The sequence below is a fragment of the Physeter macrocephalus genome, chromosome 12 (genome assembly GCF_002837175.3).
Source record: "Physeter macrocephalus isolate SW-GA chromosome 12, ASM283717v5, whole genome shotgun sequence".
In the NCBI taxonomy this organism is placed as follows: Eukaryota; Metazoa; Chordata; class Mammalia; order Artiodactyla; family Physeteridae; genus Physeter; species Physeter macrocephalus.
In genome coordinates, this window is record NC_041225.1 from 61,475,058 (window position 1) to 61,501,365 (window position 26,308).

At 57.0% G+C, this 26,308-nt stretch overlaps 1 protein-coding gene across 1 annotated transcript; it reads left to right on the plus strand.

The window, feature by feature from the left end:
* Positions 1–7,635: 7,635 nt before the first annotated feature.
* Positions 7,636–11,761, plus strand: SIX3 (SIX homeobox 3). The gene is made up of 2 exons (XM_007125987.2): positions 7,636–8,449; positions 10,316–11,761. The coding sequence occupies exons 1-2, from the start codon at positions 7,644–7,646 to the stop codon at positions 10,506–10,508; spliced, it is 999 nt and encodes a 332-aa protein (XP_007126049.1). The 5' UTR covers positions 7,636–7,643; the 3' UTR covers positions 10,509–11,761.
* Positions 11,762–26,308: the final 14,547 nt, after the last annotated feature.

Genomic DNA, 26,308 nt, shown 5'->3' on the forward strand with positions numbered 1-26,308 from the left:
AGGAGCCAGAGCGCGCGCCGCGCGGTTTAAAAGGAGACACACTTCCTAATGAATATTTATCCGCCGCTGCTTCCTGCTCCCGGCTTCCCTTACCTTTCCGCAGGTAAGACCCTCCCTGCGCCCCAGCCCTGGGGGCCCTCCCAGCTCCCCCACTCAGTGTCGGGGCAACGTTGTCAGGGCGGAAGGGTTCTTGGCAGTCGGGGAGGGGGAGTAGGAGGGCGACTCCCTCCCGGCTGCGCTTGGGCGCGGGGGATGGAGGCCCCGCACTGCCAAGGCTGCGTGCGTGGGCTACCTTTATGGAGTAGGTGTGAGTGCTGTGTAAGGGTGTGAGTGTGAGAGGGAGAGGATGTCAGCCCGGCGGCGCGAGCGCCTGTTTCCCGCGCGCTCTGAGGACATTTTCCGACTTTTCACTCGGACGCCCCGGATTTCTTGCCTTTGCCTTTCTCTGCTTCCCCCTCCTCCCTCCTCTGCCCTCGCCACCTCTCCACCCTATCCCCAACCGCGGCCGCTGAGACGCTCTTCTGCGGGCTACTGTACAGCTGGCGCCGGGCCCCCCGGGCCGGATCCCGGCCTCTCATAAGAGGGTGTATAGTTGGGTTTCTGTCACAAACCCTCATACAGAGGCCGCGCGGCCACGGTCCCCTTCCTGCCCGCTACGCTCTTGAGGCGCTTCGGCGCGTTCCCCCACCAGCACACACACCTCGGTGTACCAGGGCCCACAACGGACCTAAGGGTGATCGGACCCCGGGGGCACTGGGTGGAGCAGTCCTGGGCTGCAGCTGGGAGCCGGAGGACCCCCAGGGAGAGAGCGCCGCTCATCCCCTCCCCCACTTTCTCCTCCCGCCTTCGCCCGCGGGAGGAGCACAGGGAATTCGGGGCAGCCAGGGGGGAAACTGGGAGGGGAGGGGGGGAAACTGGGAGGGGCTGATGATATAACCAGAATTGTTAAATGGACTTACTTGGCCACCTGTTGAGAATCCATTTGGGGTCGGCCGGCTCCGGAGCTGCGCGTGGTGGACACACAAAACCAAACGGAAAAAGAAAATTCTTTCTCTGGCCATTCCCGGCGCGGCCCGTCAGGCTCTCAGCTCTGAGCTACGGTCGGGCGGATCCAGAGCCAAAAGCAACTTTGCCAGGTCCCCAGGCACCCCAATGCCTCCCTCATCCCACGCCTCCTCAGCTAGGAGGCCGGGGGCTCGGAGCGCCCGGACTCGGCGCTCAGGGCCCAGCACCGGCAGTTCTGCTTAAGCCGGGACAGGCTTTCTGAGCCCTGCTCAGAAGTCAAGAGCAGCAGCGCCGCCGCCTCTGCTTGGCCTTTCAAGACGCGGTCGCTCCTTATTCTTGTGCCTCGGCCTCTCTGGTCGCCCCCGGACAAAGCCCCCGGAGCCGGCGGCTCCCTTCCCGCTAAATCCCCTTCGGTGTCAATGCGCTACCAGCACCGGGCAGCGCGCTTCTCCTGCCAGCCATGTGGCTCTTAAAGAGCGCACCCCCCCACCTTCGCCCTGCGCTCTCCCCCGACCCCCGCCTCCCCGCCCCTCTTCTCTGGATCTAGCCCCCCACGCCGACGCCTCAGGTCCCTCCTGCCCCGACCGAAGCCCGCGGACTCCTAGCCCCCTCCTCTCGCCTCCTCCCCTGAGCAGTTGGTGGGCCTCGCCTTGGGGCCACAGACCTGAGTTATACCCTCTGCCTCAGGACCACTTTCTCTCCAACAGCGTCCACTCCTCTCTTCCCCCCTCCTACCTTTGCCCTTTGCATGGATCAAGGCCCAGGACACTACCTTGCCCAGGTCAGAGACGATTCCTAAAAATAGTCAGTTTGGGCTTGAATTAGGAGGTCGTAGGATGGATAAGGGGCGGGGCATGCCAGTTGAGCTGGGGGAGAGAAAGAGAAGAGTATACCAGATGGGTTCAGAAAGGTCTGCTATCCCAGGGCCTACCTGGCCTTTTGGCAGAGGATGAGGGCTGGATGGTGCCACTCATTTCTAGAGGGGGCCACCCTGGAATGGGGTCCAGAGGTTACCAACCTGGCCAGCCCATGTGTGTCTGAGGGATCGTCGCATGGGGGGGGGGCACCTCCAGAAGGCCCAGAGTGTCGATCTGAGAGCAAACTGCTTCCCAAGCTCAGTGTATTAATACCCCCCAAAGTAACCTTTAAAAGCCCAAGAGCTGGGTGAGCAAGGAAGGACCTTGAGTGACAACTGTCCAGGGAAAAGGGCATGGGGGGAGGGGGCAGCGAGAGGAAAAAGTCGACTCTTTCAGAGGACTGAAGCACAACTGTTAACAAGGTTCCTGACATCTGCTGGTCAGCAATGTCACCTGCCCCACCAAAAAAAGAAAAAGGGAAAGTAAGATGGTGATTTGGTCCCCCTTCCTTACAGAGCCCTCCCTCTCTTTCTCTCCTTCAGGCCTGTTTTAGTCTCATTCTCACCCTAGCAGCCAATTGGTCTTGTACAGGGTGGCCCCTTGCCTAGAGCACTTTCTTCAGGCCTCCTGAAGGCGAGATATGTGATCAAAGAGAAACCAGAGAGGGCATGGCTGGAAGTGTGGGCAGGGACAGGGTGGGCTGTGGTACTCTGCCTTCCCTGGTGCCAACTGTCATAACATTTGACTGTGCTTGAGGTCTGTGGATGGTGTGCCCGCCCCTTCTTAAATCCAAGCCCTAGCACACCAGTTCTGGCTGTCATATGGGATCTCTGCAAAGAAGTAGGTGCCTCCTGAGCAGCGGAGACCAGAGGAAGTTGGAGCGGGAAGGAGATGGAAAGCTGACTCTCCCCTGGGCATCTCTCCTCTGCCGCCCCAACATTAGTCCAGATGCAGTTCTTTAAGGAACTGGGGTAACTAATTGATCTGAAATTGGCCCTCTTGGGAAACTTTGGCAGTGCAGTCCCTGGGCTACAATCTGAGGCCACAAACCGTCCCCTAGCCGGTATGGCTCACATCCCCCCCAAGTCTCCCACCTCTTCTCTTGGGGCTGGGTCACCACAGCCAGCTAGGCCCGGTTTGTGCCCACTCTCCTGGACGGTGGCCCAAGACTGGAGCCAAACTTCTCTTGTTTGAGGACGTGGGGGGCGGAGGGGCCTTCGGCGGGCGTTGGGGCTCATTAGGCAGAGCGGGGTGCCGAGAGGTGCGCGCCGCCGGCCCGGAGGCCGCCTTTGAGCGGTCGGGGCGGCTTCATTAAGCGGCGCTAACAAGGCATACAAATGCCGGGCCCAGCAGCTTTCTTGCAATGCCGGGGCCTTAGCAGGGCGCCAGGCTAATGAGGGTCACTCAAAGGGGCTGATCAAATATTCAAATTTCCCCGCACGCCGGGAACTTTTATGTACGGAGAAAGTTGAGGCAACTGAGCTGTGTTTACTGTCCGTGTAGACAATTGCTCGGAGCGCGGGTCCCCGGAGGCTAAGGGGGGGGGCGCGGGAAGGGAGCAGTTGTTGTTGTTGTTGTTGTTTTTCATTCAAAGGAAAGTAATCGGGGTCCTTGAAGGACTTCGCGGCCTCCCCGCCTGCGTGCTGCTCTCCCCTGCGCCCTCCTCTGCCGCCGGCGCCAAGGGCCTCAGTTTGTAGCTTTCAGGGAGGCCAGACCGCGGGCCACCCGGCCAGCTCCCGCCTCCCGATGTCTTGGGGGCCGGAAGGGCGTTGCCCCCCAGGACAAACTGGCCTGTGGAGCTGAGCAAGGCCTAGTGGGTGCAGCTGCCCCAGCCCTCGGGTCTTCCTCTCTCGGAGGCTTCCAGACCCCTTGGCTTTGCCGGTAACCGAAACTAGGAGAGAGTGGGGACTCTCTTAGGCAACTCTTCTGGTGGAGTTGAGACTGCCGCGGTTGGGGCTGACAGTTGTAAATAAACGCCCGCTAGGTCCTGGTAAGAGAAGGACATCTTCCAGCCCAAACGCCCTTTCTCCCCCCATCACCTGTACTGCTGTCCTTCCCATCTCCTGGGCCAGGATTAAAGCAGGGACGATGGTGACAATTTTGTGATCTTGGCCTGTAAGGGTGCCAAATCCCTGGAGTCTGAGCGGCCAGAGGGCGGAGGAGACCTAGAGGCTCCGCGGGCTGACCTGTCCATCCGGATCTCCCTTCTCTGAGAGACCGGGGTGCAGGAGCCCCCTGCGCGCCACCTCCTTCAGACGTCCCCCAGGCCCACCTCCCGCCCCTGGCTCTGCCCAATGCTTCGGGTCCCTAGAGCAGCAGGGCAGGCGGCCTGGGCCCCAGAACCTTAGGTCCTTCGGCTCCTAACAGCCCTCCCCAACGCCCAGCATCTGGGAATTTGGGAGGGGAAGCTTTGGTGCTCCACATCCCCCCCCCAGCCCCCCGCCAGCACCCTTAGACCGACATCCTGCGGAGCCTGTGCTCCCAGCTCGGCCGGGAGCCAGTCCAGCCATCCGCGCCGCCGCCCCGCCTCCCTCCCCAGCTCTCTGGACTCTCAACTTACGTGCTCCGGCCGGCGGGCGTGGTGCTTCGGGCCGGAGCGGAGAGGCGCTGGCAGCGGCGGGGCCGCGGGGTGGGCTCGGTGGGCGGCGCGGAGCTCGGCTCTGAGGGGAGGCTCTGACAGCCGGGGGCTGCGCGCCCGCCCCGCAGCGCCCGGCCCTGGCCCGGCGCACAAAGCTGCGCGCCTGGCTGCCTCCCTCCGCCCGACTTTGCACCCCCAAGCGTCTGGAGGGGTGCGGCGGGTCGGCAGGCTCCCCGGCTGAGGCTGGGGGCCGGGGTGCCGCCGAGCTGAGCCTCAGAACCACTTGCCTCAATTCTTCTTGAGTGGCGACGGTTTTCGATTTCAGCGCTTTCGGCTGAGCCCGCGGCACCTGCCCAGCCTCCCTCCGGGGCTGGTCGGGCGGCGGCCGGGAGAGGCCGGGTCGCCCCAACCCGGAGGCGGGGGTTGTGGGCACTGGGAGGGGACTGGCTGGGTTCATCCGCCCGCCCGGCGCCTTGGGTCCTCGGCTCCAGGGGATGCAGTTTCGGGGTCACGAGCTGTTTTCAAAAAGTTGAACACAATATTCGGAAACCCACCCGTAGGAATTCTCCCCCCACACGCGGCACAATACCCACTCCCCTCCCCTTTTTCATTCCTTCCTCCCCCGCTTCCTCCTCCTGCCCCTTCCCCCTCCCACCCCTCAGCCTATAATCCTTCCCCTACAAGAGAAAGGGATCGGGAAGAAAAGATGAAGTGTCTGTTTTTGTGTCCCAACCTTAGGGCTCTTTCTGGGCCCACAGTGAACGACCGCCTAGAGCTTCGCAGCTTAGCAGAAGAGGACTCACGGCTGGGAGGAAGATACACGGAGGGGAGAGATACCCGGAGCCCCACGAAGTGGGGCTTGGCGGGTCTTCCCTGTGGGCGAATATTTTCCTGCCGCAGTCAGCGGGTTTAGGACCAGCGACCCTGGCTGACTGGGGCTGAGTGGCCGGTGTCGGGCCCCCTCGCCCAGCCCACAGCCTCCCTGCGACAGTGGAGCCTCCAAAGCAGCTTGCATTTCTCACCCCGGAGGCCTGGTGCTCGGGGAGTCAAGGCCTAACGAGGGCCAGAACTAGGGGTTTAGGTGCTGGGACACTCGCAGCCCTAGTCGCGTTAGGTTTCCTATTTAAATTCTCTCACAGTCTCTCTTTCTCTCCTCCCTCTTTGAGATCTCCAAAGTGGTGTGGACTCAGCGCCTCACCCCCAGATCTCCATCGGAATGTAGAAAAGATCTTTTTTTTGTTTCAAAAAAGTTTTGAATTCCTCAATGATTTTTCTTCTGGAAAGGCAGCTTAGGATAATTATTTCAGCTTTATTGAGAGCAGATTAGTTGAAGTCTGGACGCTGCGTTTCAATACACGTTGTACACGGGCCGACAATGTGGGCATTGTTGGCTACTGTGTGTGAACTCATTCAAAATATACACTTTTTAACACCAAACCGAGTCCTGTCTAAATATACACAGTGCTCAGGGGAAAGACGTCTCTGACCCCGACAAATCTGCGTAAATCACACTTCCATAGTTACAGAAGCGTCACAAAGGGAGGCCCGGCTCAAGATGCTGATTACATGTTCTTAAAAGCAACATACCTTAGAATAAATACCCATGCCTGGCCTGGAGGCTGCAGTGGCCAGAGAGAGGGAGGGCCCTCCCCTCCCCATGCTATGGGCCTTTTGGGGTTTGTTTTAGGCTTGTGATGTTACTTTCCTTAAAGGAATTAGACAGTTTTATAGTATTTTGTCTTTTCAGTATGAGCAAACAAGCAATTTTCAGGCCTATTCATTTCTTTGGGGCAGCCTCCAAAGTTTGAGTGGCCTTCTGGGGCTGGTAGGCAGACCCAGAGCCCCTTGGGGGTTGTGGGGTAGGTGGCATCTTGGGAGGGGGGCAGAGGGCTTCCAGGCATCCCAACCCAACTTCCTCCACAGCTCCTAGGGAGGCAGCTGAAATCTGGGGGGAACAAAGAGGCGGGTTGCTTTTTAAGATGGAAAGTGTACTGTTATTTCTACTGCTATTTAAAAATATAAGCCAATAGGGGAAATCAAGGCTCCATGACTGGGAGCAGAGTTAAAGAGAAGCCAGATCCAATGCAGAGGAAGTTGGGGTAAACGTGGCCGAGGACTTCGGACCAGGGAGGCCAGAGCGGCTTCCAGCACCCTAGGTCCTGGGCTCCAGCTCCCAGGCGCCGGGTGACCCCCAAAATCCGAGATCCTGGGGCGCAGCAGCCCGCCGGACCAGGGTCGGCGCGCGGTGGGCCCCATGATCTCATCTCTCCTTTCTTCCTCGCCACTATTAGTGCTCACATAGGCAGAAAGAGGCGGCCCGACGTGCACACCATGTGCAAACCCTGCTGGGTCCGCTGGCCCTCGGCCTCTCCTTGGGGGCTGGCCCTCGGCGTTCATGCAGAGTGGGGAGCCTCTCACCTCCCAACAAAATCCCCCCTTTAATTGCTCATCCCATTCAACAACTCTATGCCCATGGCTATTAAATTTTCTGGATCAACTTCTTTGCGGAAGAGGAAAAAAGAGGGAGCTCAGAGATAGTAAGAAAAGGAGAGAGAGAGAGAGGAAGAGAAGGGGGGAAGTGGTGAGATTAAGAGTTGCAAAGATTAAAAAAAAAATTCTCTTTCCCCCCTTCTCCCTCTTTCCCTGCTCTCCCCCTCCCCCCCACTCTGGCTAAGTGGTAAAACCGTCCTTACGTTCTCGGTATTGATTGGCAGGGCTGACAGTGATTGGCAGCGGTTGCCGTGGCAACGCCACAACGACACGCCGCAGACCAATAGAAAAGCGAAACAAAATGTTTCAATGCTGCACTCACTGTGGATTTAGGGGAGATATTATGAGGCTGTTGTCATTAGGGCGATTGCTGTGGAATCGCTGAATCTTGACTCGGCGGTGGTTGGCTCTCGCTCGCTCTCTCTCCCTCTCCCTCTGTCTCTGATTCTCTCTCTGCGCGCGCGCACCGGGCCGCTCTCCTTCCTCCCTCTCTATGTGGCTGCGCGGGTGTGTGTGTGTGTGGATGTGTGTGGGGTGTGGGTGTCCCTTACGCCCTTCCTCCTCCCCCTCCTCCTCCTCCTGCTCCCCCCTCCTTTCCTTCTCCTCCTCCCCCCTCTCCTCTCCCTCCTCCTGGTCCTCATCGCCCCTCTCCTCCTCTTCCTCCCCTCTCTCTTCCTCTCCCTGAATTTTCTCCTCTCCTCTCAGGTCAGTCCATGGTATTCCGCTCCCCCCTAGACCTCTATTCCTCCCACTTCTTGTTGCCAAACTTCGCCGATTCTCACCACCGCTCCCTACTTCTGGCGAGTAGCAGCGCCGGGAACGGCGCGGGAGGCGGCGGCGCGGGAGGCGGCGGCGGCGGCGGGAACTGTGCGGGAGGCGGCGGTGCTGGCGGAGCAGGCGGCGGCGGCAGCGGCGGCGGCTCCAGGGCCCCCCCGGAAGAGTTGTCCATGTTCCAGCTGCCCACCCTCAACTTCTCGCCGGAGCAGGTGGCCAGCGTCTGCGAGACGCTGGAGGAGACGGGCGACATCGAGCGGCTGGGCCGCTTCCTCTGGTCGCTGCCCGTGGCCCCCGGGGCGTGCGAGGCCATCAACAAGCACGAGTCGATCCTGCGCGCGCGCGCCGTGGTCGCCTTCCACACGGGCAACTTCCGCGACCTCTACCACATCCTGGAGAACCACAAGTTCACCAAGGAGTCTCACGGCAAGCTGCAGGCCATGTGGCTCGAGGCGCACTACCAGGAGGCCGAGAAGCTGCGCGGCCGCCCGCTCGGCCCGGTGGACAAGTACCGCGTGCGCAAGAAGTTCCCGCTGCCGCGCACCATCTGGGACGGCGAGCAGAAGACGCATTGCTTCAAGGAGCGGACTCGGAGCCTGCTGCGGGAGTGGTACCTGCAGGACCCCTACCCCAACCCCAGCAAGAAACGCGAACTGGCGCAGGCCACCGGCCTCACTCCCACACAAGTAGGAAACTGGTTTAAGAACCGGAGGCAGCGCGACCGCGCCGCGGCGGCCAAGAACAGGTCAGTGGCGTGGCCCGCGGCCTGGCTACACGCTCCGGGGCCGGGGAGGGGGAGAGCGGTTGAAAAGAGGGTGAGCGGACAGGAGGCGGGAGGCCAGCGGCTGCCGAGCAAGCGAGAAGCCGAGACCTCCTGGTCAGTTGGAGAAAGTTTCCGCTTGCCCAGGAGCGTGGAAGAGGAGCGGGCGTGGGTGTATTGATTGCTTTGCCCTAAAGGGGCTCTCGTCAGGGTGGGGAGAGTGTGTGTGAGGTCCTGAGTGCCCATAACCCCTGGGTCGTGTCCCTGGGAGCCTTAGTCGTGCGCTGCACCCGCGCCAGCCTCCTCAGCCTGGGATCCAGCTCCGGGCTTCTCTGGAGCCTACAGACAGGGAAGGAAGGAAGGCGCTCCTTGCCACCTGGTTCTTATTTCCACGCATTGCAAAAACCCAGGGAGGAATCCACGAAGGTCTGGGAGAGGAAACTGAACCTGGGTCCCTGGCATAAAGGGGAAAGGCCGGTGGCCACCGTGCAGCAGGCCTGTACCCAAAGCCTTGCAAGTTGCCTGACTAGGAGCAGGAGAGCCAGGCTGGGAGTGGAGAGGCTGTGTGTGTGTGTGTGTGTGTGTGTGTGTGTGTGTGTGTGTTGGTGCTAGCCCTCCTGCCGAAGCCAAGGAGCATCCCCTTGGTCCACTAAATTGGGAAATAGGAGCAGAAGCTGCCTTGCTGCCCGGCAAGTTGGCCACAAACTCACAAAGTTGCACTGGGCTTGACCTGTCAGCAGAGCTGGGCCTGGGGGAAGTAGGGAGAAAAATAAGAAGAGGAGGAAAGAGGAAAGGAGTGGAGAGGAAGAGGGGAAAGGAGGAAGTTGGGTGAAAGACCTGATGGAAGGCTTGTGCCCCAACCCTGCCAGGGTAGGCACTGGGCCTGATGCACTGCAGGGAGCAGGGCTGCAGTTGCCGACAGCTGCCTGGGCTGGGGACTGGGTGTGAGCTCCTGGAGGGAGTGAGTGTGTTCCGTTTTAGGTGTCCCAGGCCTAAGCCTTTGGCCCTCTTACCCTTGCCTTTGCAGCCAACTTTTCGCCCGATGGGGGCAGCGCCCAGGGCCAGGGGAAGGCCTCCTCATGGGGAGAACTCAGAGACACTAGGTTTATGTAGCAGCTTCCTGGCCCGGGGAAGGGGCAGCCGGAGACGGCTCTGCACTCCCCTCTTGCTTTCTCTGTCTCCCGCTTTCCCTCTCCCTCCTCTTCCCCCACTTTTTTGCTCCCAGCTTCCTCATTTTCTCTTCCCCCGGTCCTGCGCTCTGCTCAAGGATCCAGAGAGCAAAGCCAGCCGGTCCTACCAGGAAGAGGCGGCGGGTGAGCAACCCGCAGCTCTTGATTTGGGGGAGCTGAGGCAGGAGGCATTGAGGGGACCCGTCCACTCCAGAGGCAGCCGGCTGAGGCGGAAGAGTCCCAGGGTCTGGGGAAGAAGAAACACCCAGTCTCTCCCCGACTTCTGCCCCTTCGGGGCTCGGCGTCCTTCGCATTGTGCGCCCGGGCCTCCCCTCCTCTGGCGGCCGGCCTCGGGTTCTACCTCGCCCGCCCCTATTTGGGAAGCCTTGGGAAGCTCCAGAGAACGCCGGGGAGGGGAAGACGGGAGCCCAGACCGCGCTGGGGAGGCTGCAGCGCTCAGGGAGCCGGCAGATGCCCGGAGGAGGGGTATACGCGCAGAGAGCGAAGTCGGGGGCGGCGGCGAAGGGCGCGGGGTTCGGGAGGCGGAGGGGCACGGGCGGCTTTGGAGCACCGGCGGCGGCATGCCCGACTTCCCGGCGGCGCGGGCTCAGGGAGGCGGCTTGGCGGAACCGGGTGTTGGGGCTGCCGTATCAGGGCGGGCGCCGTTCTCTGTCTCCCGCAGGCTCCAGCACCAGGCCATAGGACCGAGCGGCATGCGCTCTCTGGCCGAGCCCGGATGCCCCACGCACGGCTCGGCAGAGTCGCCGTCAACGGCGGCCAGTCCCACCACCAGCGTGTCCAGCCTGACGGAGCGCGCGGACACCGGCACCTCCATCCTCTCGGTAACCTCCAGCGACTCGGAATGTGATGTATGATACCCAAGGCCGCCCTCCTCCCCCTCCTCCCCCTCCTCCTTCCCCTCCTCCTCCTCCACCTCCTCCTCTTCCTCCTCTTCCTCCTCCATCCCCAGAACAAACCGAAATCAGGATACACAATCACACACACACCCAAGTACACACACACGTCCACTCCAGCCAAAAATATATAAAAACAAAGAAAAATAACAAATTAAACGCAAACCATCAACAATTCCCAACCACCATCTACCACCACGGCCACCCCAAAGGACCGCGACGCCAACAGACAGTCACAAACGCTGATGCTGCGGGCAGAAAACATAAAAGAGGTGACAATTGTATACTTTCTAGGACAAGCACGGCTTCTCCTTTTGGTTCCCACGGACCCGGCACCCCACCTGCATGACGATTTATTTGTATCTGGGAAAATACTCTCTCTAGTTTAAAACGATTTAAAAAGAGTCGACTATACAAAAACCGACCGCCACCACGACGACAAGACGACAAAAGCAAAACAGACAAAAAGAAAAACAAAAAACCCTCCATCTCCGTTCGGAATTTGTTTAAAAAAAAAGAGAACTCCTCGAGAGGGAAATAGCAAATGTTTATCGCCTTTTGTTGCGCTCTTTTCTCCTCTCTCGCTCTCTTTCTTTCTCTGTTTTTAAGTCCAAGTATTGGTCAAACAAGATGCAATCTTCTGTTTTTTTGTTCAGCAGACAATCATTTTCTTGTTAAGCACCTTTTTCTCTCCACTCTGTCACTGCCTGTGTGGGTACTGGTTATAAATGTGGAAAAAGAATAGTTATGACTGTAACAGATTTTTATTTTTATTTCAAAATTTTATATGAATTATGTATATCTTAATGATCGGTCATTTTCCCAGTTTGTAATATATGTGTAGAAATTGCCTGTATATGATATTGCTTTTTCTCCTCTCCCTTTCTCTTTCTTTCTCTCCCACCCTCTTCTCCCTTCCCGCTCACCTGTCTCTTTCCTTTTTGGGGTTCCCCTCCCACTCGATGTTCCTGGCATCGACTTGGCAGTCAAGGCGTGGCGTGGCGAGCTGGGTTAGTAAGAGGGACCCCGTCGCTAGCGAAAGCGGAGAGTGAGACCGTAGTATTCTTATGCAAAAGCTATTTCAAGTATTTCTTAGCTGCTTTGGAGATATCTCTCACTCCCCGTAGGACGCTTTTACTGTTTATCTTAACTGCGTGTTTATCTATATGTAAAAACTTTCTAAAGCAAATACAGTATTCTCCATTTTCTTATCACTCCCGGAGACTGGTGTTTTTATCCGCCCCTGTACCGGCAGCCCCGGGGCGTGCAGCAGTCCGGCCTTCGCTTCCACTCCAGCTATGCCGCCGGAGCTGGAGCAGAATTTTAAGACTGTGTCTGAGCTTTTTTCTGGAGAAGGGGAGCGGAGGTGGAAAGATGGGAACAGGCCCTTCGGAAAAGAACTAAAGCCAAATCCCGAGCGAAAAGGCAGAGAGGGTGCAGGGAGAGGGGATTACGGTCGGTTTCTTCAGCGCGAGATGCCAGGCCTGGATCCCCAGGAAATGCAGCCTTGCCGCGGCCCTGGTGGGTCTTTGGGAGCGTGTTGGTGTCTTTTGGTTGTTACTGCCTTTTTGTTGTTGTTTTTTTTTTAAGGGGAAATACACAAGTTCGCTAAACGCAAGCATAAATCTAGACCGGAGGTGACAGGTTTTCTCTTCTTCTGGGGGTGGGGTGGAGGTCGGGGAACAACTGTAGGCCGGATAAGGAGGGTATAGAGAGAGCGAGGAGGTAGTTTGAGTTTAAGGCCTAGAATCAGGATGGACTCCCTCCTCAACACCCGCATGTGCGTCTGTGTGACTGTATGACTTGCCTTATGGCTGTCTCCTTGAAATTTCTTTTCGTCTTTTGGGATCAACTGGAGTCTCTCGAGCATTTCAGAGTTGGGTTATACTTTAAAACGACGCGCCCCCTCCCCCGCCCGAAATCACTGCCTTTTGCCAACCAGGTTCCCGCTGGCCCCTGGCCTCCCCGCCCCGCGCGGGGGGTGGGTTGAGGGCCCACAGTTCCCTGTGTTGGGGTGGCTGGCGGCGCCTCTGCCGCTCTGGGCCAGCCCGGCCTGTGCCCCAGGAGGAGCCGAAGAGGTAATTTCAGAAAACTTGCCTTCACTTGAAAGTCCAATTTCCAAAGCGAGTAGGATTAAGGAGAAACGTGCCTGGAATTCCGCGCCCGTTTCCAAACTAATTTTGATTTCCGATTTCCTTTTGTCCCCAGCCCGGCAGCACCGTTGGGTTTATGTAGGCCGGGTTGGGCAGAAAGGCGGTCAGGCCGGGAGGTGCCCTGGGCGCAAGTGGGGCCTTGTGCGCCCGCCCAGGGCATGCACTCGCGTGGAGAAGGTTCCCACGTGCGTACTTACTTAGAATCAGGGCATCCAGACCACCTTAAGAGCTTCCAAGTTCTGTGGCTTGGCACGCAGTGTCAAAATCTGTGCGTGTGTTCATTGCCCGGGGAAACGTTCCTCATGGAGCCACATTTCAGGCAATAGTGACCCAGGTAGTCGGAATTTGGGGAAGAGGCTGCCTGGGTTCTACTCAGCCTGGGCCTCTGTTCTGGTGTACAGAATGATGTCTGGGGTGAGGGGCTCATCCCCTACCCTCATTTTCAAATGGCCTGTCACACACTTGACACAGACCTTGGGCCGGGAAACCCAAGGCGTGGCTGCCTCAGACAGTGTGGAGTGTCTGGAAGGACCCTACCCAACAGACTGACCAGAGTTGATGGGTGGAAAGAAAGGCATGGTGCTGGACGCTCACGAGCATTTCAGAGTTGGGTTATACTTTAAAACGACGCGCCCCCTCCCCCGCCCGAAATCACTGCCTTTTGCCAACCAGGTTCCCGCTGGCCCCTGGCCTCCCCGCCCCGCGCGGGGGGTGGGTTGAGGGCCCACAGTTCCCTGTGTTGGGGTGGCTGGCGGCGCCTCTGCCGCTCTGGGCCAGCCCGGCCTGTGCCCCAGGAGGAGCCGAAGAGGTAATTTCAGAAAACTTGCCTTCACTTGAAAGTCCAATTTCCAAAGCGAGTAGGTTTAAGGAGAAACGTGCCTGGAATTCCGCGCCCGTTTCCAAACTAATTTTGATTTCCGATTTCCTTTTGTCCCCAGCCCGGCAGCACCGTTGGGTTTATGTAGGCCGGGTTGGGCAGAAAGGCGGTCAGGCCGGGAGGTGCCCTGGGCGCAAGTGGGGCCTTGTGCGCCCGCCCAGGGCATGCACTCGCGTGGAGAAGGTTCCCACGTGCGTACTTACTTAGAATCAGGGCATCCAGACCACCTTAAGAGCTTCCAAGTTCTGTGGCTTGGCACGCAGTGTCAAAATCTGTGCGTGTGTTCATTGCCCGGGGAAACGTTCCTCATGGAGCCACATTTCAGGCAATAGTGACCCAGGTAGTCGGAATTTGGGGAAGAGGCTGCCTGGGTTCTACTCAGCCTGGGCCTCTGTTCTGGTGTACAGAATGATGTCTGGGGTGAGGGGCTCATCCCCTACCCTCATTTTCAAATGGCCTGTCACACACTTGACACAGACCTTGGGCCGGGAAACCCAAGGCATGGCTGCCTCAGACAGTGTGGAGTGTCTGGAAGGACCCTACCCAACAGACTGACCAGAGTTGATGGGTGGAAAGAAAGGCATGGTGCTGCTAGAGGGTGACCCCTGGAAAGGCCTTGACTGGTGACACTAGGGAGCAGATGCCTTTTTGTCTGGGGACAGGGGACAAGCCAGTGTTACTAAAATGCTTCCTTCTCCCAACATACCCAGCAGAGAAAGCGTTTGGGGCAACCAGTGCCCATTCCTCCTTCTCCACTTCAGCCTTGGGGGCCTAGCCCCATTGGGTGTCACCAGCCTGCTATCTGTCTTGCTATCTCTTGTCTGCCACTCTCATCTCCTACATTTCTACTAGGTCTGTACAAATACCAATACTCCACTCTGCACTTTCTGACCTTACCTAAGGATTCCGTGCAGGAGAGGCATGAGTGCTGGTTGTGAGTGGTGTGGATGTGTGCAATTCTGAAAGCTGGCCTCCACCATGCAGTCAAGGTCTACATATAAAGAGGTGTGTATGTGTTGTGATGTTTGATACAAAAGCGTGTACGTTGAATCAGTGTGTGCCCAGTGTGTGTTTTCATGTCTATCGCCTGTAGGGTGGGTATCTGTGGGAGGCTTGGGCAGTTTATATGTCCCTAGTTCTGCAAGGAGTGGCTTAAGTACACCTACAGGATGCTGTGTGTGCAGGAGTTTTCGTGCAGTGGACATGTGTCTCGTGAGTCTTGAATCTGGTGTGGACATGTGTGGGTTCCCTTGTTCTAGTCAGTCCACAGATATGACCGCCAGGCAGCTGCCCACCCCTAACCCTCCTTCCTCTCCTTTTAAGGAATGGGGAGTCACAATGGGTCTTCTTTGATCCAGAGGGCAGAGGGGAGTTGGGCTCTTTGGCTTTCCCAGTCCACCCGTTACCCTGACACACTACGGATGTTACATTGGATTTGGCCCCTGCCCCTTTAAACATCAGAGCCAGGGGAAAGAGGCCCCTTTCTGGCCAGATCTCTCCTCTAATCGGCTGCCTGCCCATTCTCTTTCTGGGTCCCTCAAAGCCACGGCCAAGGCAGTCAATGTCCCAGGGGCCGCCAGGGTAGAACTCGAGGGCAAGGCCTGGCTGAAGCCCTGCTGGGGAAAAGCCATTGCCGCCGCTAAACGTAGCCCCCGTGGCCTGGGAGTGTTGCGGATTCTGCCTTGGCAAGGGGAGCGGGTGTGCCCATGAGTGCTCTTGCGTGGGCCTCAGCAGGCTGGGTAGGCAGGCCTCAACGTTCATCCGCCCCCTCTGTCCGGGCCAGCCCGTGGGCCAGCTTCTCTCCAGGTGTGCCAGAGCCGTGGCACACGCTGCCCGGTCGCATCCCTGCTTGTGCGCCACGCACTTCCTTCTGGTGCCCCAGCCAGCGCACTCTGGCTCGGAACTTTCCCTGTGTGCATAGGCCTCTGGGTACCTGTATCTGGGTCACCTACTCTAGGGTGTAAGGGGCTTGAAGAATAACAGCCAATTTGGGAATATTTTCTTCGTTCCTGCCTCCCTCAAAGAAAAACAGTGGCGATCTGGGATTTGCACCAGAAACCTGAATGGCAGAATGGGATGTGAAACCCGGGAAAATCTGTATCAAAGGCATTGACCCCTAGAAGCTGCCTGCCCGAGGGAATATAGGTCATTCTACCCCTTTTCCGGCCTGCTCACCTCTCCCTCCTCGGCCCCGCCCCCACCAGGCCCCTCTTCTGGCCCTCCTCGAATCCTGCAGAATCGACTGACCAGCGCCAGTGCAGTTGATTATCCCTGGTGAGACATACAGCTGATTAAAATGAAATGACCTGGAAGCTGCCATGGCGTGGGTTGGGGATGCTGATCAATCGTGGGATTGGAGGCACAGGAGCCTGGCCAGTCTGGGATTGGTGTTGGAGGCCGTGGACTTTGGATGCACGGAGGGCTCCAGTGATGGCTGGAAGGGCCAGGCCCAGGCCTAGACGAACCAAATGGGGGTGGAACTCAAACCCTAGTGTGGGCTGTGGTAGTACAGTGGCTCCCTCAGCTTCTTCTGAAAGGAGAATGGGCCAGCCTGGGATATTCTGGACCCAGCTCATCGCTCAGGTCACTGGAGCTCACAGCCTAGTCCCAGACCCGTGGCGCATTGGGTGTGGTTGGCCTCTCCAAGCAGGGGATGTCTCTGTATCTTCTCCCTCTCCCTGTCTTTCTCTGCCTCCTTCCCTGCCTGGGTCTTTGTGTGGCTGTCACCTGAGGCACTGGCTGCCACCTTGGGGACCTTCCCGGGCCCTCCCCTACGCCCTCCACCCCTAAGAGTTGGGGCTCAGATGTCCAGCACACCGGGGATGCTCGCCCCCAAGTTCTTGGGCTCAGGGCCCTCAACTTCCCACGGCCCAGGCCCCTTCCGGCCCCAGCTGAGTTGAGCCTCCTGCCCCAGTGCACTGGCCGGTGCGGGTGTCTGGCCCGAGGGAGGGCAGGACAGAGCCAGGGAGGAGGGGAGCAGTGTTAGCCGGGGTCCGATTTCTCCGGTCAGCTGAGCACAACTTTCCATTCGAGTGTATTCATGCAGCGGCTGATTGAGCTCGGCTGTGTCAGGCGGGGCTCCGCAGGAGCAAGCAGACACAGCCAGGCTGACAGAGGCTACGCCACACACACACACGCACACAAACGTACACACGCACACATACTCGATTATCTATACAAATATTACCCCCATGTTATGCACACATCTCAGCCCCAAGCCGTGTCATCACAAATCCAGTAGAACCCTTTCCCTTATACATCCGCCTGCCCCCAGAGCAGTTTCCCAACATCCGTAGACCTCCTTTCCAATACAACATAGGGCCTGCCTTTCTGATTTCCTCTTTACAGATTCCACATCGGTCCTCAGACACAAACACAAGAACCTTCATTCTCCTTCTCCCCTGCAGGCACACTCTCCAGGGTATGAACACTCCAAACTGCACAGATGCACACACAAACATGGCCAATCTCACAATCACATCCTCCTATTGAACTATCCAGAGCTATTCACACCGCTAAAGAAACACATCGGCATGAAACAGCCTTAGCACCAAGAATGTTTAGAGCATAGCCTGTGATACACAATGGGCTGGGGCTCACCAAAAGTTCACCTACGAGAAAAGGAGCAGATGAGCAATATATACAGTCAGAGAACACAGCCACTACACATCCACCAAAACAAACACAAAAAATAAACAAAACATATGCAGAGGAAACCCTTAGATACACAGCATAATATGCACCAACCCAAAGACATAACAGAAATGCCACCCAGAGACACTTCAACCCCCAAACCACACAGCCTGACTCCAGGCACTCAAATGCCACCAATTTGCCCAAAACCTCACGCACTCCCAGCACACACACGTGCACACACACACGTGCAAACACACACACGTGTGCAAACACACACACACACACCAGGCTAGGACCCCAAAGAAGATAGGCAGAGAACTAGGCAGAGAACTATATAAACACCGTCAGAGAAACATGCGTAATCTTGGGAGTGGTCAGGTGAACAGGGGTCTCCATTCTATAATCCAGAACAGGAAAGGAAGGGAGAATAAATAAGTGGGGGAGAAATTATAGAGAGGGGAGACAAGCAAAAGGAGGAGAAAGAGGGCTTCTCTGGTGGCGCAGTGGTTGAGAGTCCGCCTGCCGATGCAGGGGACACGGGTTCGTGCCCCGGTCCGGGAAGATCCCACATGCCACGGAGCGGGGGAGTTGAGACAGAAAGTGGGGAGGAGCAGGAAGAGAAGGACCGGGGGAAACGGGGAGCAGCTACTTCTGGGGCTCAGGCAGGGGGAGGGCCAAGCCCGGTGGCAGAGAGGGGGCCTGTAAGCCCAGGAGCAATTCCATCTCCAGCAAAGCGCCTAGGGGAGCCCACGGACTTGTGGCCTGGGAGGTGAGCTGAGTGCTGCCAGGGTGCAAGGTGGCCTGGGGCCCCAGACTGACCACTCCCCTGTGGTCTGGGGAGTCCCGGCAGCTTCCTCTGCTCAGGAGAGGCCCACCCAGTCAGCACCCTCCTGACTCCTCTGCGTCCTCAGCAGCGTCCCCCCTCACGCTGCACACTCTCAGAGCCCCCCACATGACTTCACTCCCACCACACACGCAGCCGCTCCCTGCACACACTCAGGCACACGCACTGCCTCCCACCCCCTTGCACAGAACAGAAGCAGTCTCCATTCCCAGCAATCTCTCACCACCTTTTACAGAGAAGCCCATGACTCTCACGGATCTATACACACACTTTTTTTTTTTCCCCCCCGGAAAAGGGAAGGGCCTTAACCTGCCGGAGCCTAACCCTTCAGACACTGAGGGCTTTACAGAATGTGGCGGCAAGAAAGGAAGGTGCACGACAAGTCACGTACACTTGTACGTATGGCTTCAGGCTCTCACTGCCGGCTCGGGAGAGAGCCTCTCCGCGGGGCCGGAGTCGCTCTACAGACCCCAAAAGCTCAGGTGTTCTCCTCCCCTTGGAAAAGGTGGGCTCGGGGCCGGGGATGAGTTCTTGGACCCCTGGAGGTGAAGGAAGGGGAGTGTGTTCGGCCCAGGAACCTAAACAGAAGGTCTGAGGGGCCAAGGCAAGGCCCAGAGGTGAGCGGAGCCCGGCGGTGTCGGGGGCAGGCAGTCCCCTGGGGTCTGGGAGGATGCCGCCTCGGCTCGGCGGGCGTGCGCTCCGCTCCCCTCGGGCCCGCTCCGCCTCCAGGCCTCCGCGGCGCTCTCTGGCGCTGGGCCTTTGTCCCAGCTTCTCTGGCTCGGACTCCGGCTTTCTTCTTTCAGGACGCTGGGAGGCGCTGTGACCCAAGCCCCGGCCTCTCGGGGCCAGACGCCCCGCTCCTCCTGTCCCGCCGCCTCTCCCCGCCCCGCCCCCGCCTCGCTGGGATCCCCGCGGTGCTGGGCAGCCCCGGGCGGTGGCCCGAGTGTGCCTGGAGGCGGCCTGGAGCCCTTCCAGGCCGGCAGTAGCTTTAGTTGGTGGGATTTTGAGATGACTATTTACCGTCATAACTAATTTGCGACCTTTGTTAAACAGAAATTCTTAGCAGGGCCCCTTGATGACAGAACGCGCTGCTAATTACGGGCGTGCGTGCCCCTGGCTCCGCAGCCCCGGACCCGCGCCGCCGCCTCCCGCCTGCCCTCGCCTGGTCCCGGACGCCCTGGCGCGGCAGGGCCAGGCTGGACTAAGGGGAAAGGACGGACCGAGGTGCCCCTGCGGGCGTTCGGAAGCCAGGCCCGGGCCACCACGGCCTTTCTCTGAGGTGGAAGCGGCTCTGATTATACGGGAAGGAGAAACGGAAGCTCGGAGAGGGCCGCGACTTGGCCACTGTCACACAGCCAGCCTGTACCTTCACCCCGCCACCCTGTGCATCCGGTACCTCCCTCTGGTCTTCCTCGCCTGTGCACTCCGGTAGTTGAGGAAATATTTTCCTAAGAGCCTTATTTGGGCGCGAAAGATTAGGAAACATGGGAGAGAAAGGAGTGGGGGAGGGCGGGGAGCAGCGGCCCCAGGCTCTGCAGGTCTGAGGGCACCTTCTCTCAACGCTCGTGAACTTGGACCTTGCAAGGAGGTAGCCCCAATCAAAAAGCTCCTCCTACAGGGCCCGGTTGGGAGAGAAGCGCCGGGCAAAAGGCTACGTGATGGCTTCCTATGAAGCCCAGCGGATGAGTGGGATATTAGTGGGCTCCTTTCCCAGATTGGACTGGGCTCTGCTAGAACCACCAGCGCTGCCCAGTGGCGTAGGACTCCATGGTGTGTGTTTGGGTGTGAAGTGTGTGTGTACATGTGAACCTTGATGAGTGTGCAGTGAGACCGTCCACATTCCCATGAGATGCAAGAGAAATATTTACCTCATGCCCTTGTGACACTTCTACCTGTAGATGTGCCAGAGGGGGAGGGACATTGTTGAGAGCAATGTATGCTTGTGGGTACCACTGCATCCAACTTAGTCCAAAAATAAGACCTGAGTGGAGAGGGAGGGCCAAGCACAGTTAAGCCTTGCCCTCAAGTTACAATCCAGTGGACAGTCGAGTTACCACTGAAAAACCAACAAACAGACCCCAGGAGTTGCATACGGAGTATTTTGGGGAAGCAACTTGGAGATTAATTACAAGTTTGGGGGCAGGAACAGGAAAGGAGCAGAAGAGATGGCTTTGGCCAGAAAGAGGAATTGGCTTTCATGGAGGAGATTCCAGGCAGGAACTGCAGGAGCAAAAGCATGGAGGAGGTTGCATTCTAGCACAGAGCAGTGTCCTGTGGCTGCTGCTCAGGTGCACAAGGAAGTCTGAGAGAAGGGGGAGTCTGGGTCCAGCTACAAGAGCAAGTAAGTTGTGTGGGCTTGATCCCATGGGCACTGGGGAGCCAAATAAGGCTTTATGGAGAGCTTTAATGATCATACCCAGAGCTCTGCTTCAAGACTTTGAGGGAGTGAGGCTGTAGGCTGGAAGGCAGGTTAGGAGGCTCTTCCCATACACAGGCAGGAAGTGAAGGGGACCCGAGATAAGGCTGCAGGGCTGGTTAAAGACATTCCCCAAGGAGTAATGAGGGCCAGTGGGAGACCTGTGGGCTCCCTGATGATGTGATTTCAGTGTTGGTCCCCTTTTCATGGATCTGTGATGTGGTCCCAGATTTCACCTTCTAACCCCAGTTCCTCCAGAAGCATCATGACCTTCAGCCTCTCAAAAGTCTCACACGTGCTCCTTAGAGGGGTCTATCGGTGGATCCCGAGCCAATCAGACCCGTGCACCTTTTCCGGAAACCCTCACCCTACAGAGGATGTTAGTGGCCAGGTCTCCTCCCATGCCCCACCACCGTCCACTTTAGTCCCACCTCGCAGCAACATTCACTCCGAGGGGGTGCTAGGGTGAGGGAGGACGGCGAAAGCTTGAGCCTTAGGGCCGAGGCCTGGCGATCCCACGGGGAGTAGTTGGTGTGACCCGGGGAGACCAGCACACTAGGTGAATGGGAGTGTGGCCTGCAAGCAGGATCCCAGAGAGTCAGGGATGGAGAAGGGGACCCAGGACTCATGCGCCTGGAGATTCTTCGTCTTAGCGCGACAGGCTCCGCGCAGCTTCTATGCGCGCAGCCTTCTGCAAACCGTTTCCGCGCGTTGTCCGGGTCTCGGGCTCAGGGGATCCAGACGGCTCAGCGCGGGAATTTGCCGTTTGAGCCACTGGGACACTAAAGAAAGCTTTCCAGGCTGCAGCAAGCGCTTCGACGCGGAGAAGGCGTCGGCCTCAAGGCAGCTTGGCGATCTCGTTACAGATCGTTATTGGAGGAACGGGGTTTTAGCGAGCCAGAGAAAAGTTCAAGTCAAACTCAAGTCTCTTGGCACCGAGTGCTGCGATCCGCGCGGCCTCTCTGTCTGCCCCTCTCGAGCCCGGCGCGTACGCGTGACCCGGGCGAGCCTGCGCGAGTGGGCGTCTGGTGCGTGGCCTTTGTGTGACTGCTCGCCGGCACGTGTTTACTGCGTGTGCGTGGGTGTGACAGGTCTCAGAGAGTAGGACGGGGAAGCCTCAGCTTCCAGACGCTCTCTCAGGTCCTAACCTGGGCTGTGAGTGGGAACGCGAAAAGATGAAGGCGGACCACGGCTCTGTTCCGCAGAAGAGCTCAGGACGTGAGCCCGCCTTCGGAGAGATCGGGGAGGAAGAAGGGATCCGTTCCCCTGGGGGTGGGGTGGGGTCGGGGTGGGTGCAGAGGAGAGGAGCGGGGCAGGGCATCTAAATTCCGTGAGTCCCTCAAGAAGCTTCCAGACACCAGTTTAGGAGCTTTTCTGAGCTGGACACCCGAGGAAGACTCGTCTTCCGCCTCCGGGACCCTGAGATCCTGGCCGTGGCGCTCAGCTTCGACCCCGCGGTAAAGAGGCGGGATGCCCTTCTGCTCCGGATGTGAGCGCCCAGGCCAAAAGCAGAACCAGGTCCGAGGTGGCAAGGCAACGTGCGCTCTGGGCCATTGGCGGGTTTTTGGTGCCACCTCGCGGCGGCGGCGCGCAGCGTCTCAGCCACCGGCGCCGCGGGCTTTGGCTATGCAGTCGGGCTGCGCGGGGAGGGGCGGGGCGGGGTGGTGGTGGGTGGTGGCTGGACCTCAGCCCTTTGCTTTTCCTCCTGGTTTTTCCGAGCACCGCTTACCCCAGAATCGCCTTTTTCCACTCTGAAAGGGGTCTGCGATGGGCCGTGCCCTGTCTTATACCGAAGTCCACAGTTCTGCGTCTATAGGACCCTCCATCTTGGCCTGTGGGATTTGGGTTCACCTTCCCAGCGCCTTCCTCTCTCTTTACTATGTGGTCCCGGAGCTGCCCGCCTGGACTTGAACTGCGTGTCTCATGCAAAGTCTTCCTTTCTCCTGCACTATTCACTTCCTCTCCCGCAGATGCCTCCGGGTCTCGTCCAGATGGCGCGCGGGCCCTGCTTCCACCATGATAGCCCATCTGGCGGGAAGCCACACTCACCTAGCACCCACTCATCTCCTCCACAACTGCTTGCTGAGTGCCTGCTGTGTGCCGGCGCTGCGTTACACCTCCGGGACAGCGCGTGGCAACGTGGCCGCTGGCCGTGCAATCATAGTTTGCCGGAAGCAGAGAAATGCCCCACACAAATTGATTTCAACGCCCACGTGGAAGCATGAATAAAGAGAGATCCCAGAGGAGGGCATCTGAAGCCATTCTTAACCCTTAAGTACAAGTTTTCCAGGCTGGTGAGGAGGAAAGGACCATCGGGCCCAGGGAGGAGCTTGTCCGAAGACACTCATGGGTGCCGAGAGGGACAGATGCTTTCTTGGGGTGCTCCTTGGTCCGATGGTGCCTCCTCTGAACAGTGCAGCCAGCTTTGGCTAATGTATTTCATAGGATAATAAAACGTCAGAGGTCAAAGGAGCCTGTGGAATCACTTCCCAGTTTAAAGCGATCAGGAAACAGACTCAGGATGGCTCAAGCTCTGGCCTTAAGTACACAGTAGGGTGGCCCATAGCTCCACAGAGTCCCAGAGAGTGCGGGAGGAGGCTGGGCTCCATCGCCAGGATCTCAGGCGGGGAGGCCGGTGGTGGGAGGGGCAGGCTCCATCGCAGGCTCTTTTCCTTTCACAAGGATAGTTCTGCTTGCCTGCTTCTCTCTTAAGCAGCGTAAATACTGATCTTCAATCTCTTCTCGACAAATCTCAAACTCAGAAAACTCGGTTTTTTTTGTTTGTTTGGTATGTTTGGTATGTTTTCTGCCAAAACTATTTGGCGGCAAAATCTGCCCTAAACTGAAGTGAAGCTATTTATAGTCTTTATTTATCCCACTTGGCACCGATATCAGATGTTCACTGTGGAAATATTGTGTTTGATTACAGGTACTGCTCTGTACCCCCAGGGTGGTACTGTAGAATATGTAAAACAGGCACAATTATATGTATCTTCCTGAAATCCCCCAAATTCTGAATTCCCAAACACATCTACCCCAAAGGTTTTGGGCAGGGGATTGTGGTCTATTGGATTGAGCCCGTATTGCCTAAGGATAAGAGGTTCATGGTGAGACAGGAAGTTGGGAGAGTTAGAATTTAAATAATGTACGTGGATGAACCACAAAGGCTAAAGTACACAGGAAGGTAGGTCAGGTTGGCTGTGGGACGGGGTCACAGAGCCAGCCCATCAAAGCTGGTGGCATCCTGGAGGGCCCGAGGGGCTAGGGTCTTGATTTCTACCCAAGCTGGAGAAAGCAGATAAATCCTGGTTCCTGGCATCAGGGGCAAAAGAAGGAGCCTCAGGGCCCTCTAGGAACACTGATCTTTCTGGATGTCTTCCTGCCATCCAGTTGGAGGACTGGCCCAGGCCCAGGCCCTTGTCTCCAAACATCTTTTTCCTCCTTGACACATCCAAGTCCAGTGTAGGTTTCTACTGGTCACGTCATGGTTAGTTGAGCTGACTGGGTCCCAGGTCAAATTTGGTCCACAGCAAACTGACTGACATCTTATGAAGTTCCAGGTTATCACCGAGGAGGGAGGAGGTCCAGGCTTCCTGTGGTCATCTGGGCCTTTCTGCAGCAGCAGGACTGGTCAGCGTGGGGGCAGGAGCTACCCTATGTTCAGGCCTGATGAGCTGTGTGGCACTGTGTGTGGTCTTATAGGTGAACTTCCAAACAGTCTTTGGACCTCCTGAGCACTGGCTCCATCCTGCCTGCCCTTCTGTGATAGAAGCCAGAGGACCTGGAGGATCAGCCTCCTCTGCCCCTGGCTGGGGACCACCTGGGAAGCTCAGTGCTGGTGAGAGAGAGAGCAGGCTGGGCAGGGAGATGGGTTAGGATGAAGGCCTGGAATGGAAACGAGGCTGGATCTTTCTTCTTCTTAGTCTGGGGACTAGGTCTGAGAGTGACACTTACTGCCTCAGTCGAGGCCCTGTGGGGTTGTCCTCGGTGAGCTTTTTTGTTTTTTTTAATTGGAGCATAGTTGATTTACAATGTTGTGTTAGTTTTGGAGGTACAGCAAAGTGACTCAGTTATACACATATATATGTATATCCATTCTTTTTCAGATTCTTTCCCATTATAGGTTATTACAAGGGATTGAGTAGAGTTCCCTGTGCTGTACAGTAGACCCTAGTTGGTTATCTATTTTATATGCAGTAGTGTGTATCTGTTCATCCCAGACTCCTAATTTATCCTGCCCCGCCCTTCCTCCTCCTTGGTGAGCTTTGGCCAGTGCACACAGCCTCCCGAGCAACAACAGCAAAAATGTAAAATTGCCTTTTTCATTCGAGTGAGCTCTAGAACTCTTCCTCCCAAACGGGGGTGGGGTTAGAAGGATGGAAGTAGAGGAGGAAATAATCAAGGCCTGAAAAGGTTTTATTTTTTTAAATTGTGGTAAAATACACAAAAAGATTCCCCTCTTTAATCATTTTTAAGTGTACAGTTCATTGGCGTTTAGTACCTTCACAGTGTTGTGCAGCCATCACCACCATCTAGTTCCAGAAGATTTTCATCATCCCCAAAGGAAACCCCATATCCATTAAGCAGTCACTCCCCATGGTCCCTGCCCCCCTCTCTCTCCAGCCCCTGGCAACCACCAATCTACTCTCTGTCTCTCTGGATGCACCTATTCTGGACGTTTCATATAAACGAAATCATACTATATGTGGCCTTTTGTGTCTGGCTCCTTTCACTTATAATCTTTTCAAGGTTCATGCATTTCTAGCATGTATCCTACTTCATTCCTTTTTATGGCTGAAAGCTACCTCATTATATGGATATGCCACATTTTGTTTATCTATTGATATTTATCCGTTGATGAAAGGGGATTTTAGCCCCTTGCCAGGGGAGGACTGAGTTAAAGGGGGAGGACCTGCCAGTGACTGTGTTTTAGCTACGGAAGAAAAAGTCATCCAGGCTGAGTGTACTTGGCTGTTGTAGTTTTCAGGGGCCTCCTCCCCAACACACACCTTGTACACCCTGTTATTTCCCAATATATCCATTGAGAACAATTCTATCCTGACCCTGAATGAAAAGAGGAAATGGTGCTCAAAACCGCCCAGGAGAGGAGATGAAGGCATCTGAGGGCATTTGGGGCCAACGGTGGTGGTGACGGTGAAGTCCCACCTGGAGCTCAGGAAGGCTCGTGGGGCAGCCTGGGATGAGAGAGCAGGCGGCCGGGTGTCCTTCCCCATCCCTGTGGGTTTCCCCACCCCTGTTCCCAGCACCTGCTCACGCTTCTTACTGCAAAGTCAAGGGGAAGATGCAGCCTTCACCTTCACTGGAAAAAAGGGGCTTGATTCAAGAAGCTTCAAAGTTGAAAAAACCAAAAGTTTCCTTTCAAGGAAGTCTGCAATTCTGCAGAGATTAGATCTCTGACTCAACTGCTAGGCTGACCCCTTGCTCAGGGCCAGCTCTCATTTTTAATGGCCATTCTCTCCGGAGCCGGCCTTTACCCTTTCCCAGGCCCGGGGAAACACTGGATTTCACCCTCCAGGTCAGGTTGGGGACAGCCAGGGGCCCACTACTCTCAACCCTGGATGCCTCAGGGAAATGTCCATCTCTACCGTAAAGCTACGGATAAGTGCCTCAAGCTTTCAACTTTTACATGAGAGACACTACCCCAAAGGAAGGAAGAAAAGGAACGTTGATTAACTGCTTCCTGGGCATCAGGCAGTGTCCTAGGTTCTTTCACCATCATATTTCTTTTAGTCCTCCCAGCATGCTGAATGATTAGTATTTATATCCTTATTGTACAATTGAAGAAGTTGAAGGCTGAGAGAATTGTAGGATGCT

What these genes read in the sequence shown, in the direction of transcription:
- SIX3 (XM_007125987.2), top strand. Translation starts at nt 7,644, where the DNA reads ATGGTATTCCGCTCCCCCCTAGACCTCTATTCCTCCCACTTCTTGTTG. An exon ending in GCCGCGGCGGCCAAGAACAG is followed by an intron (nt 8,450 to 10,315) that starts GTCAGTGGCGTG and finishes TGTCTCCCGCAG; the next exon opens with GCTCCAGCACCAGGCCATAG.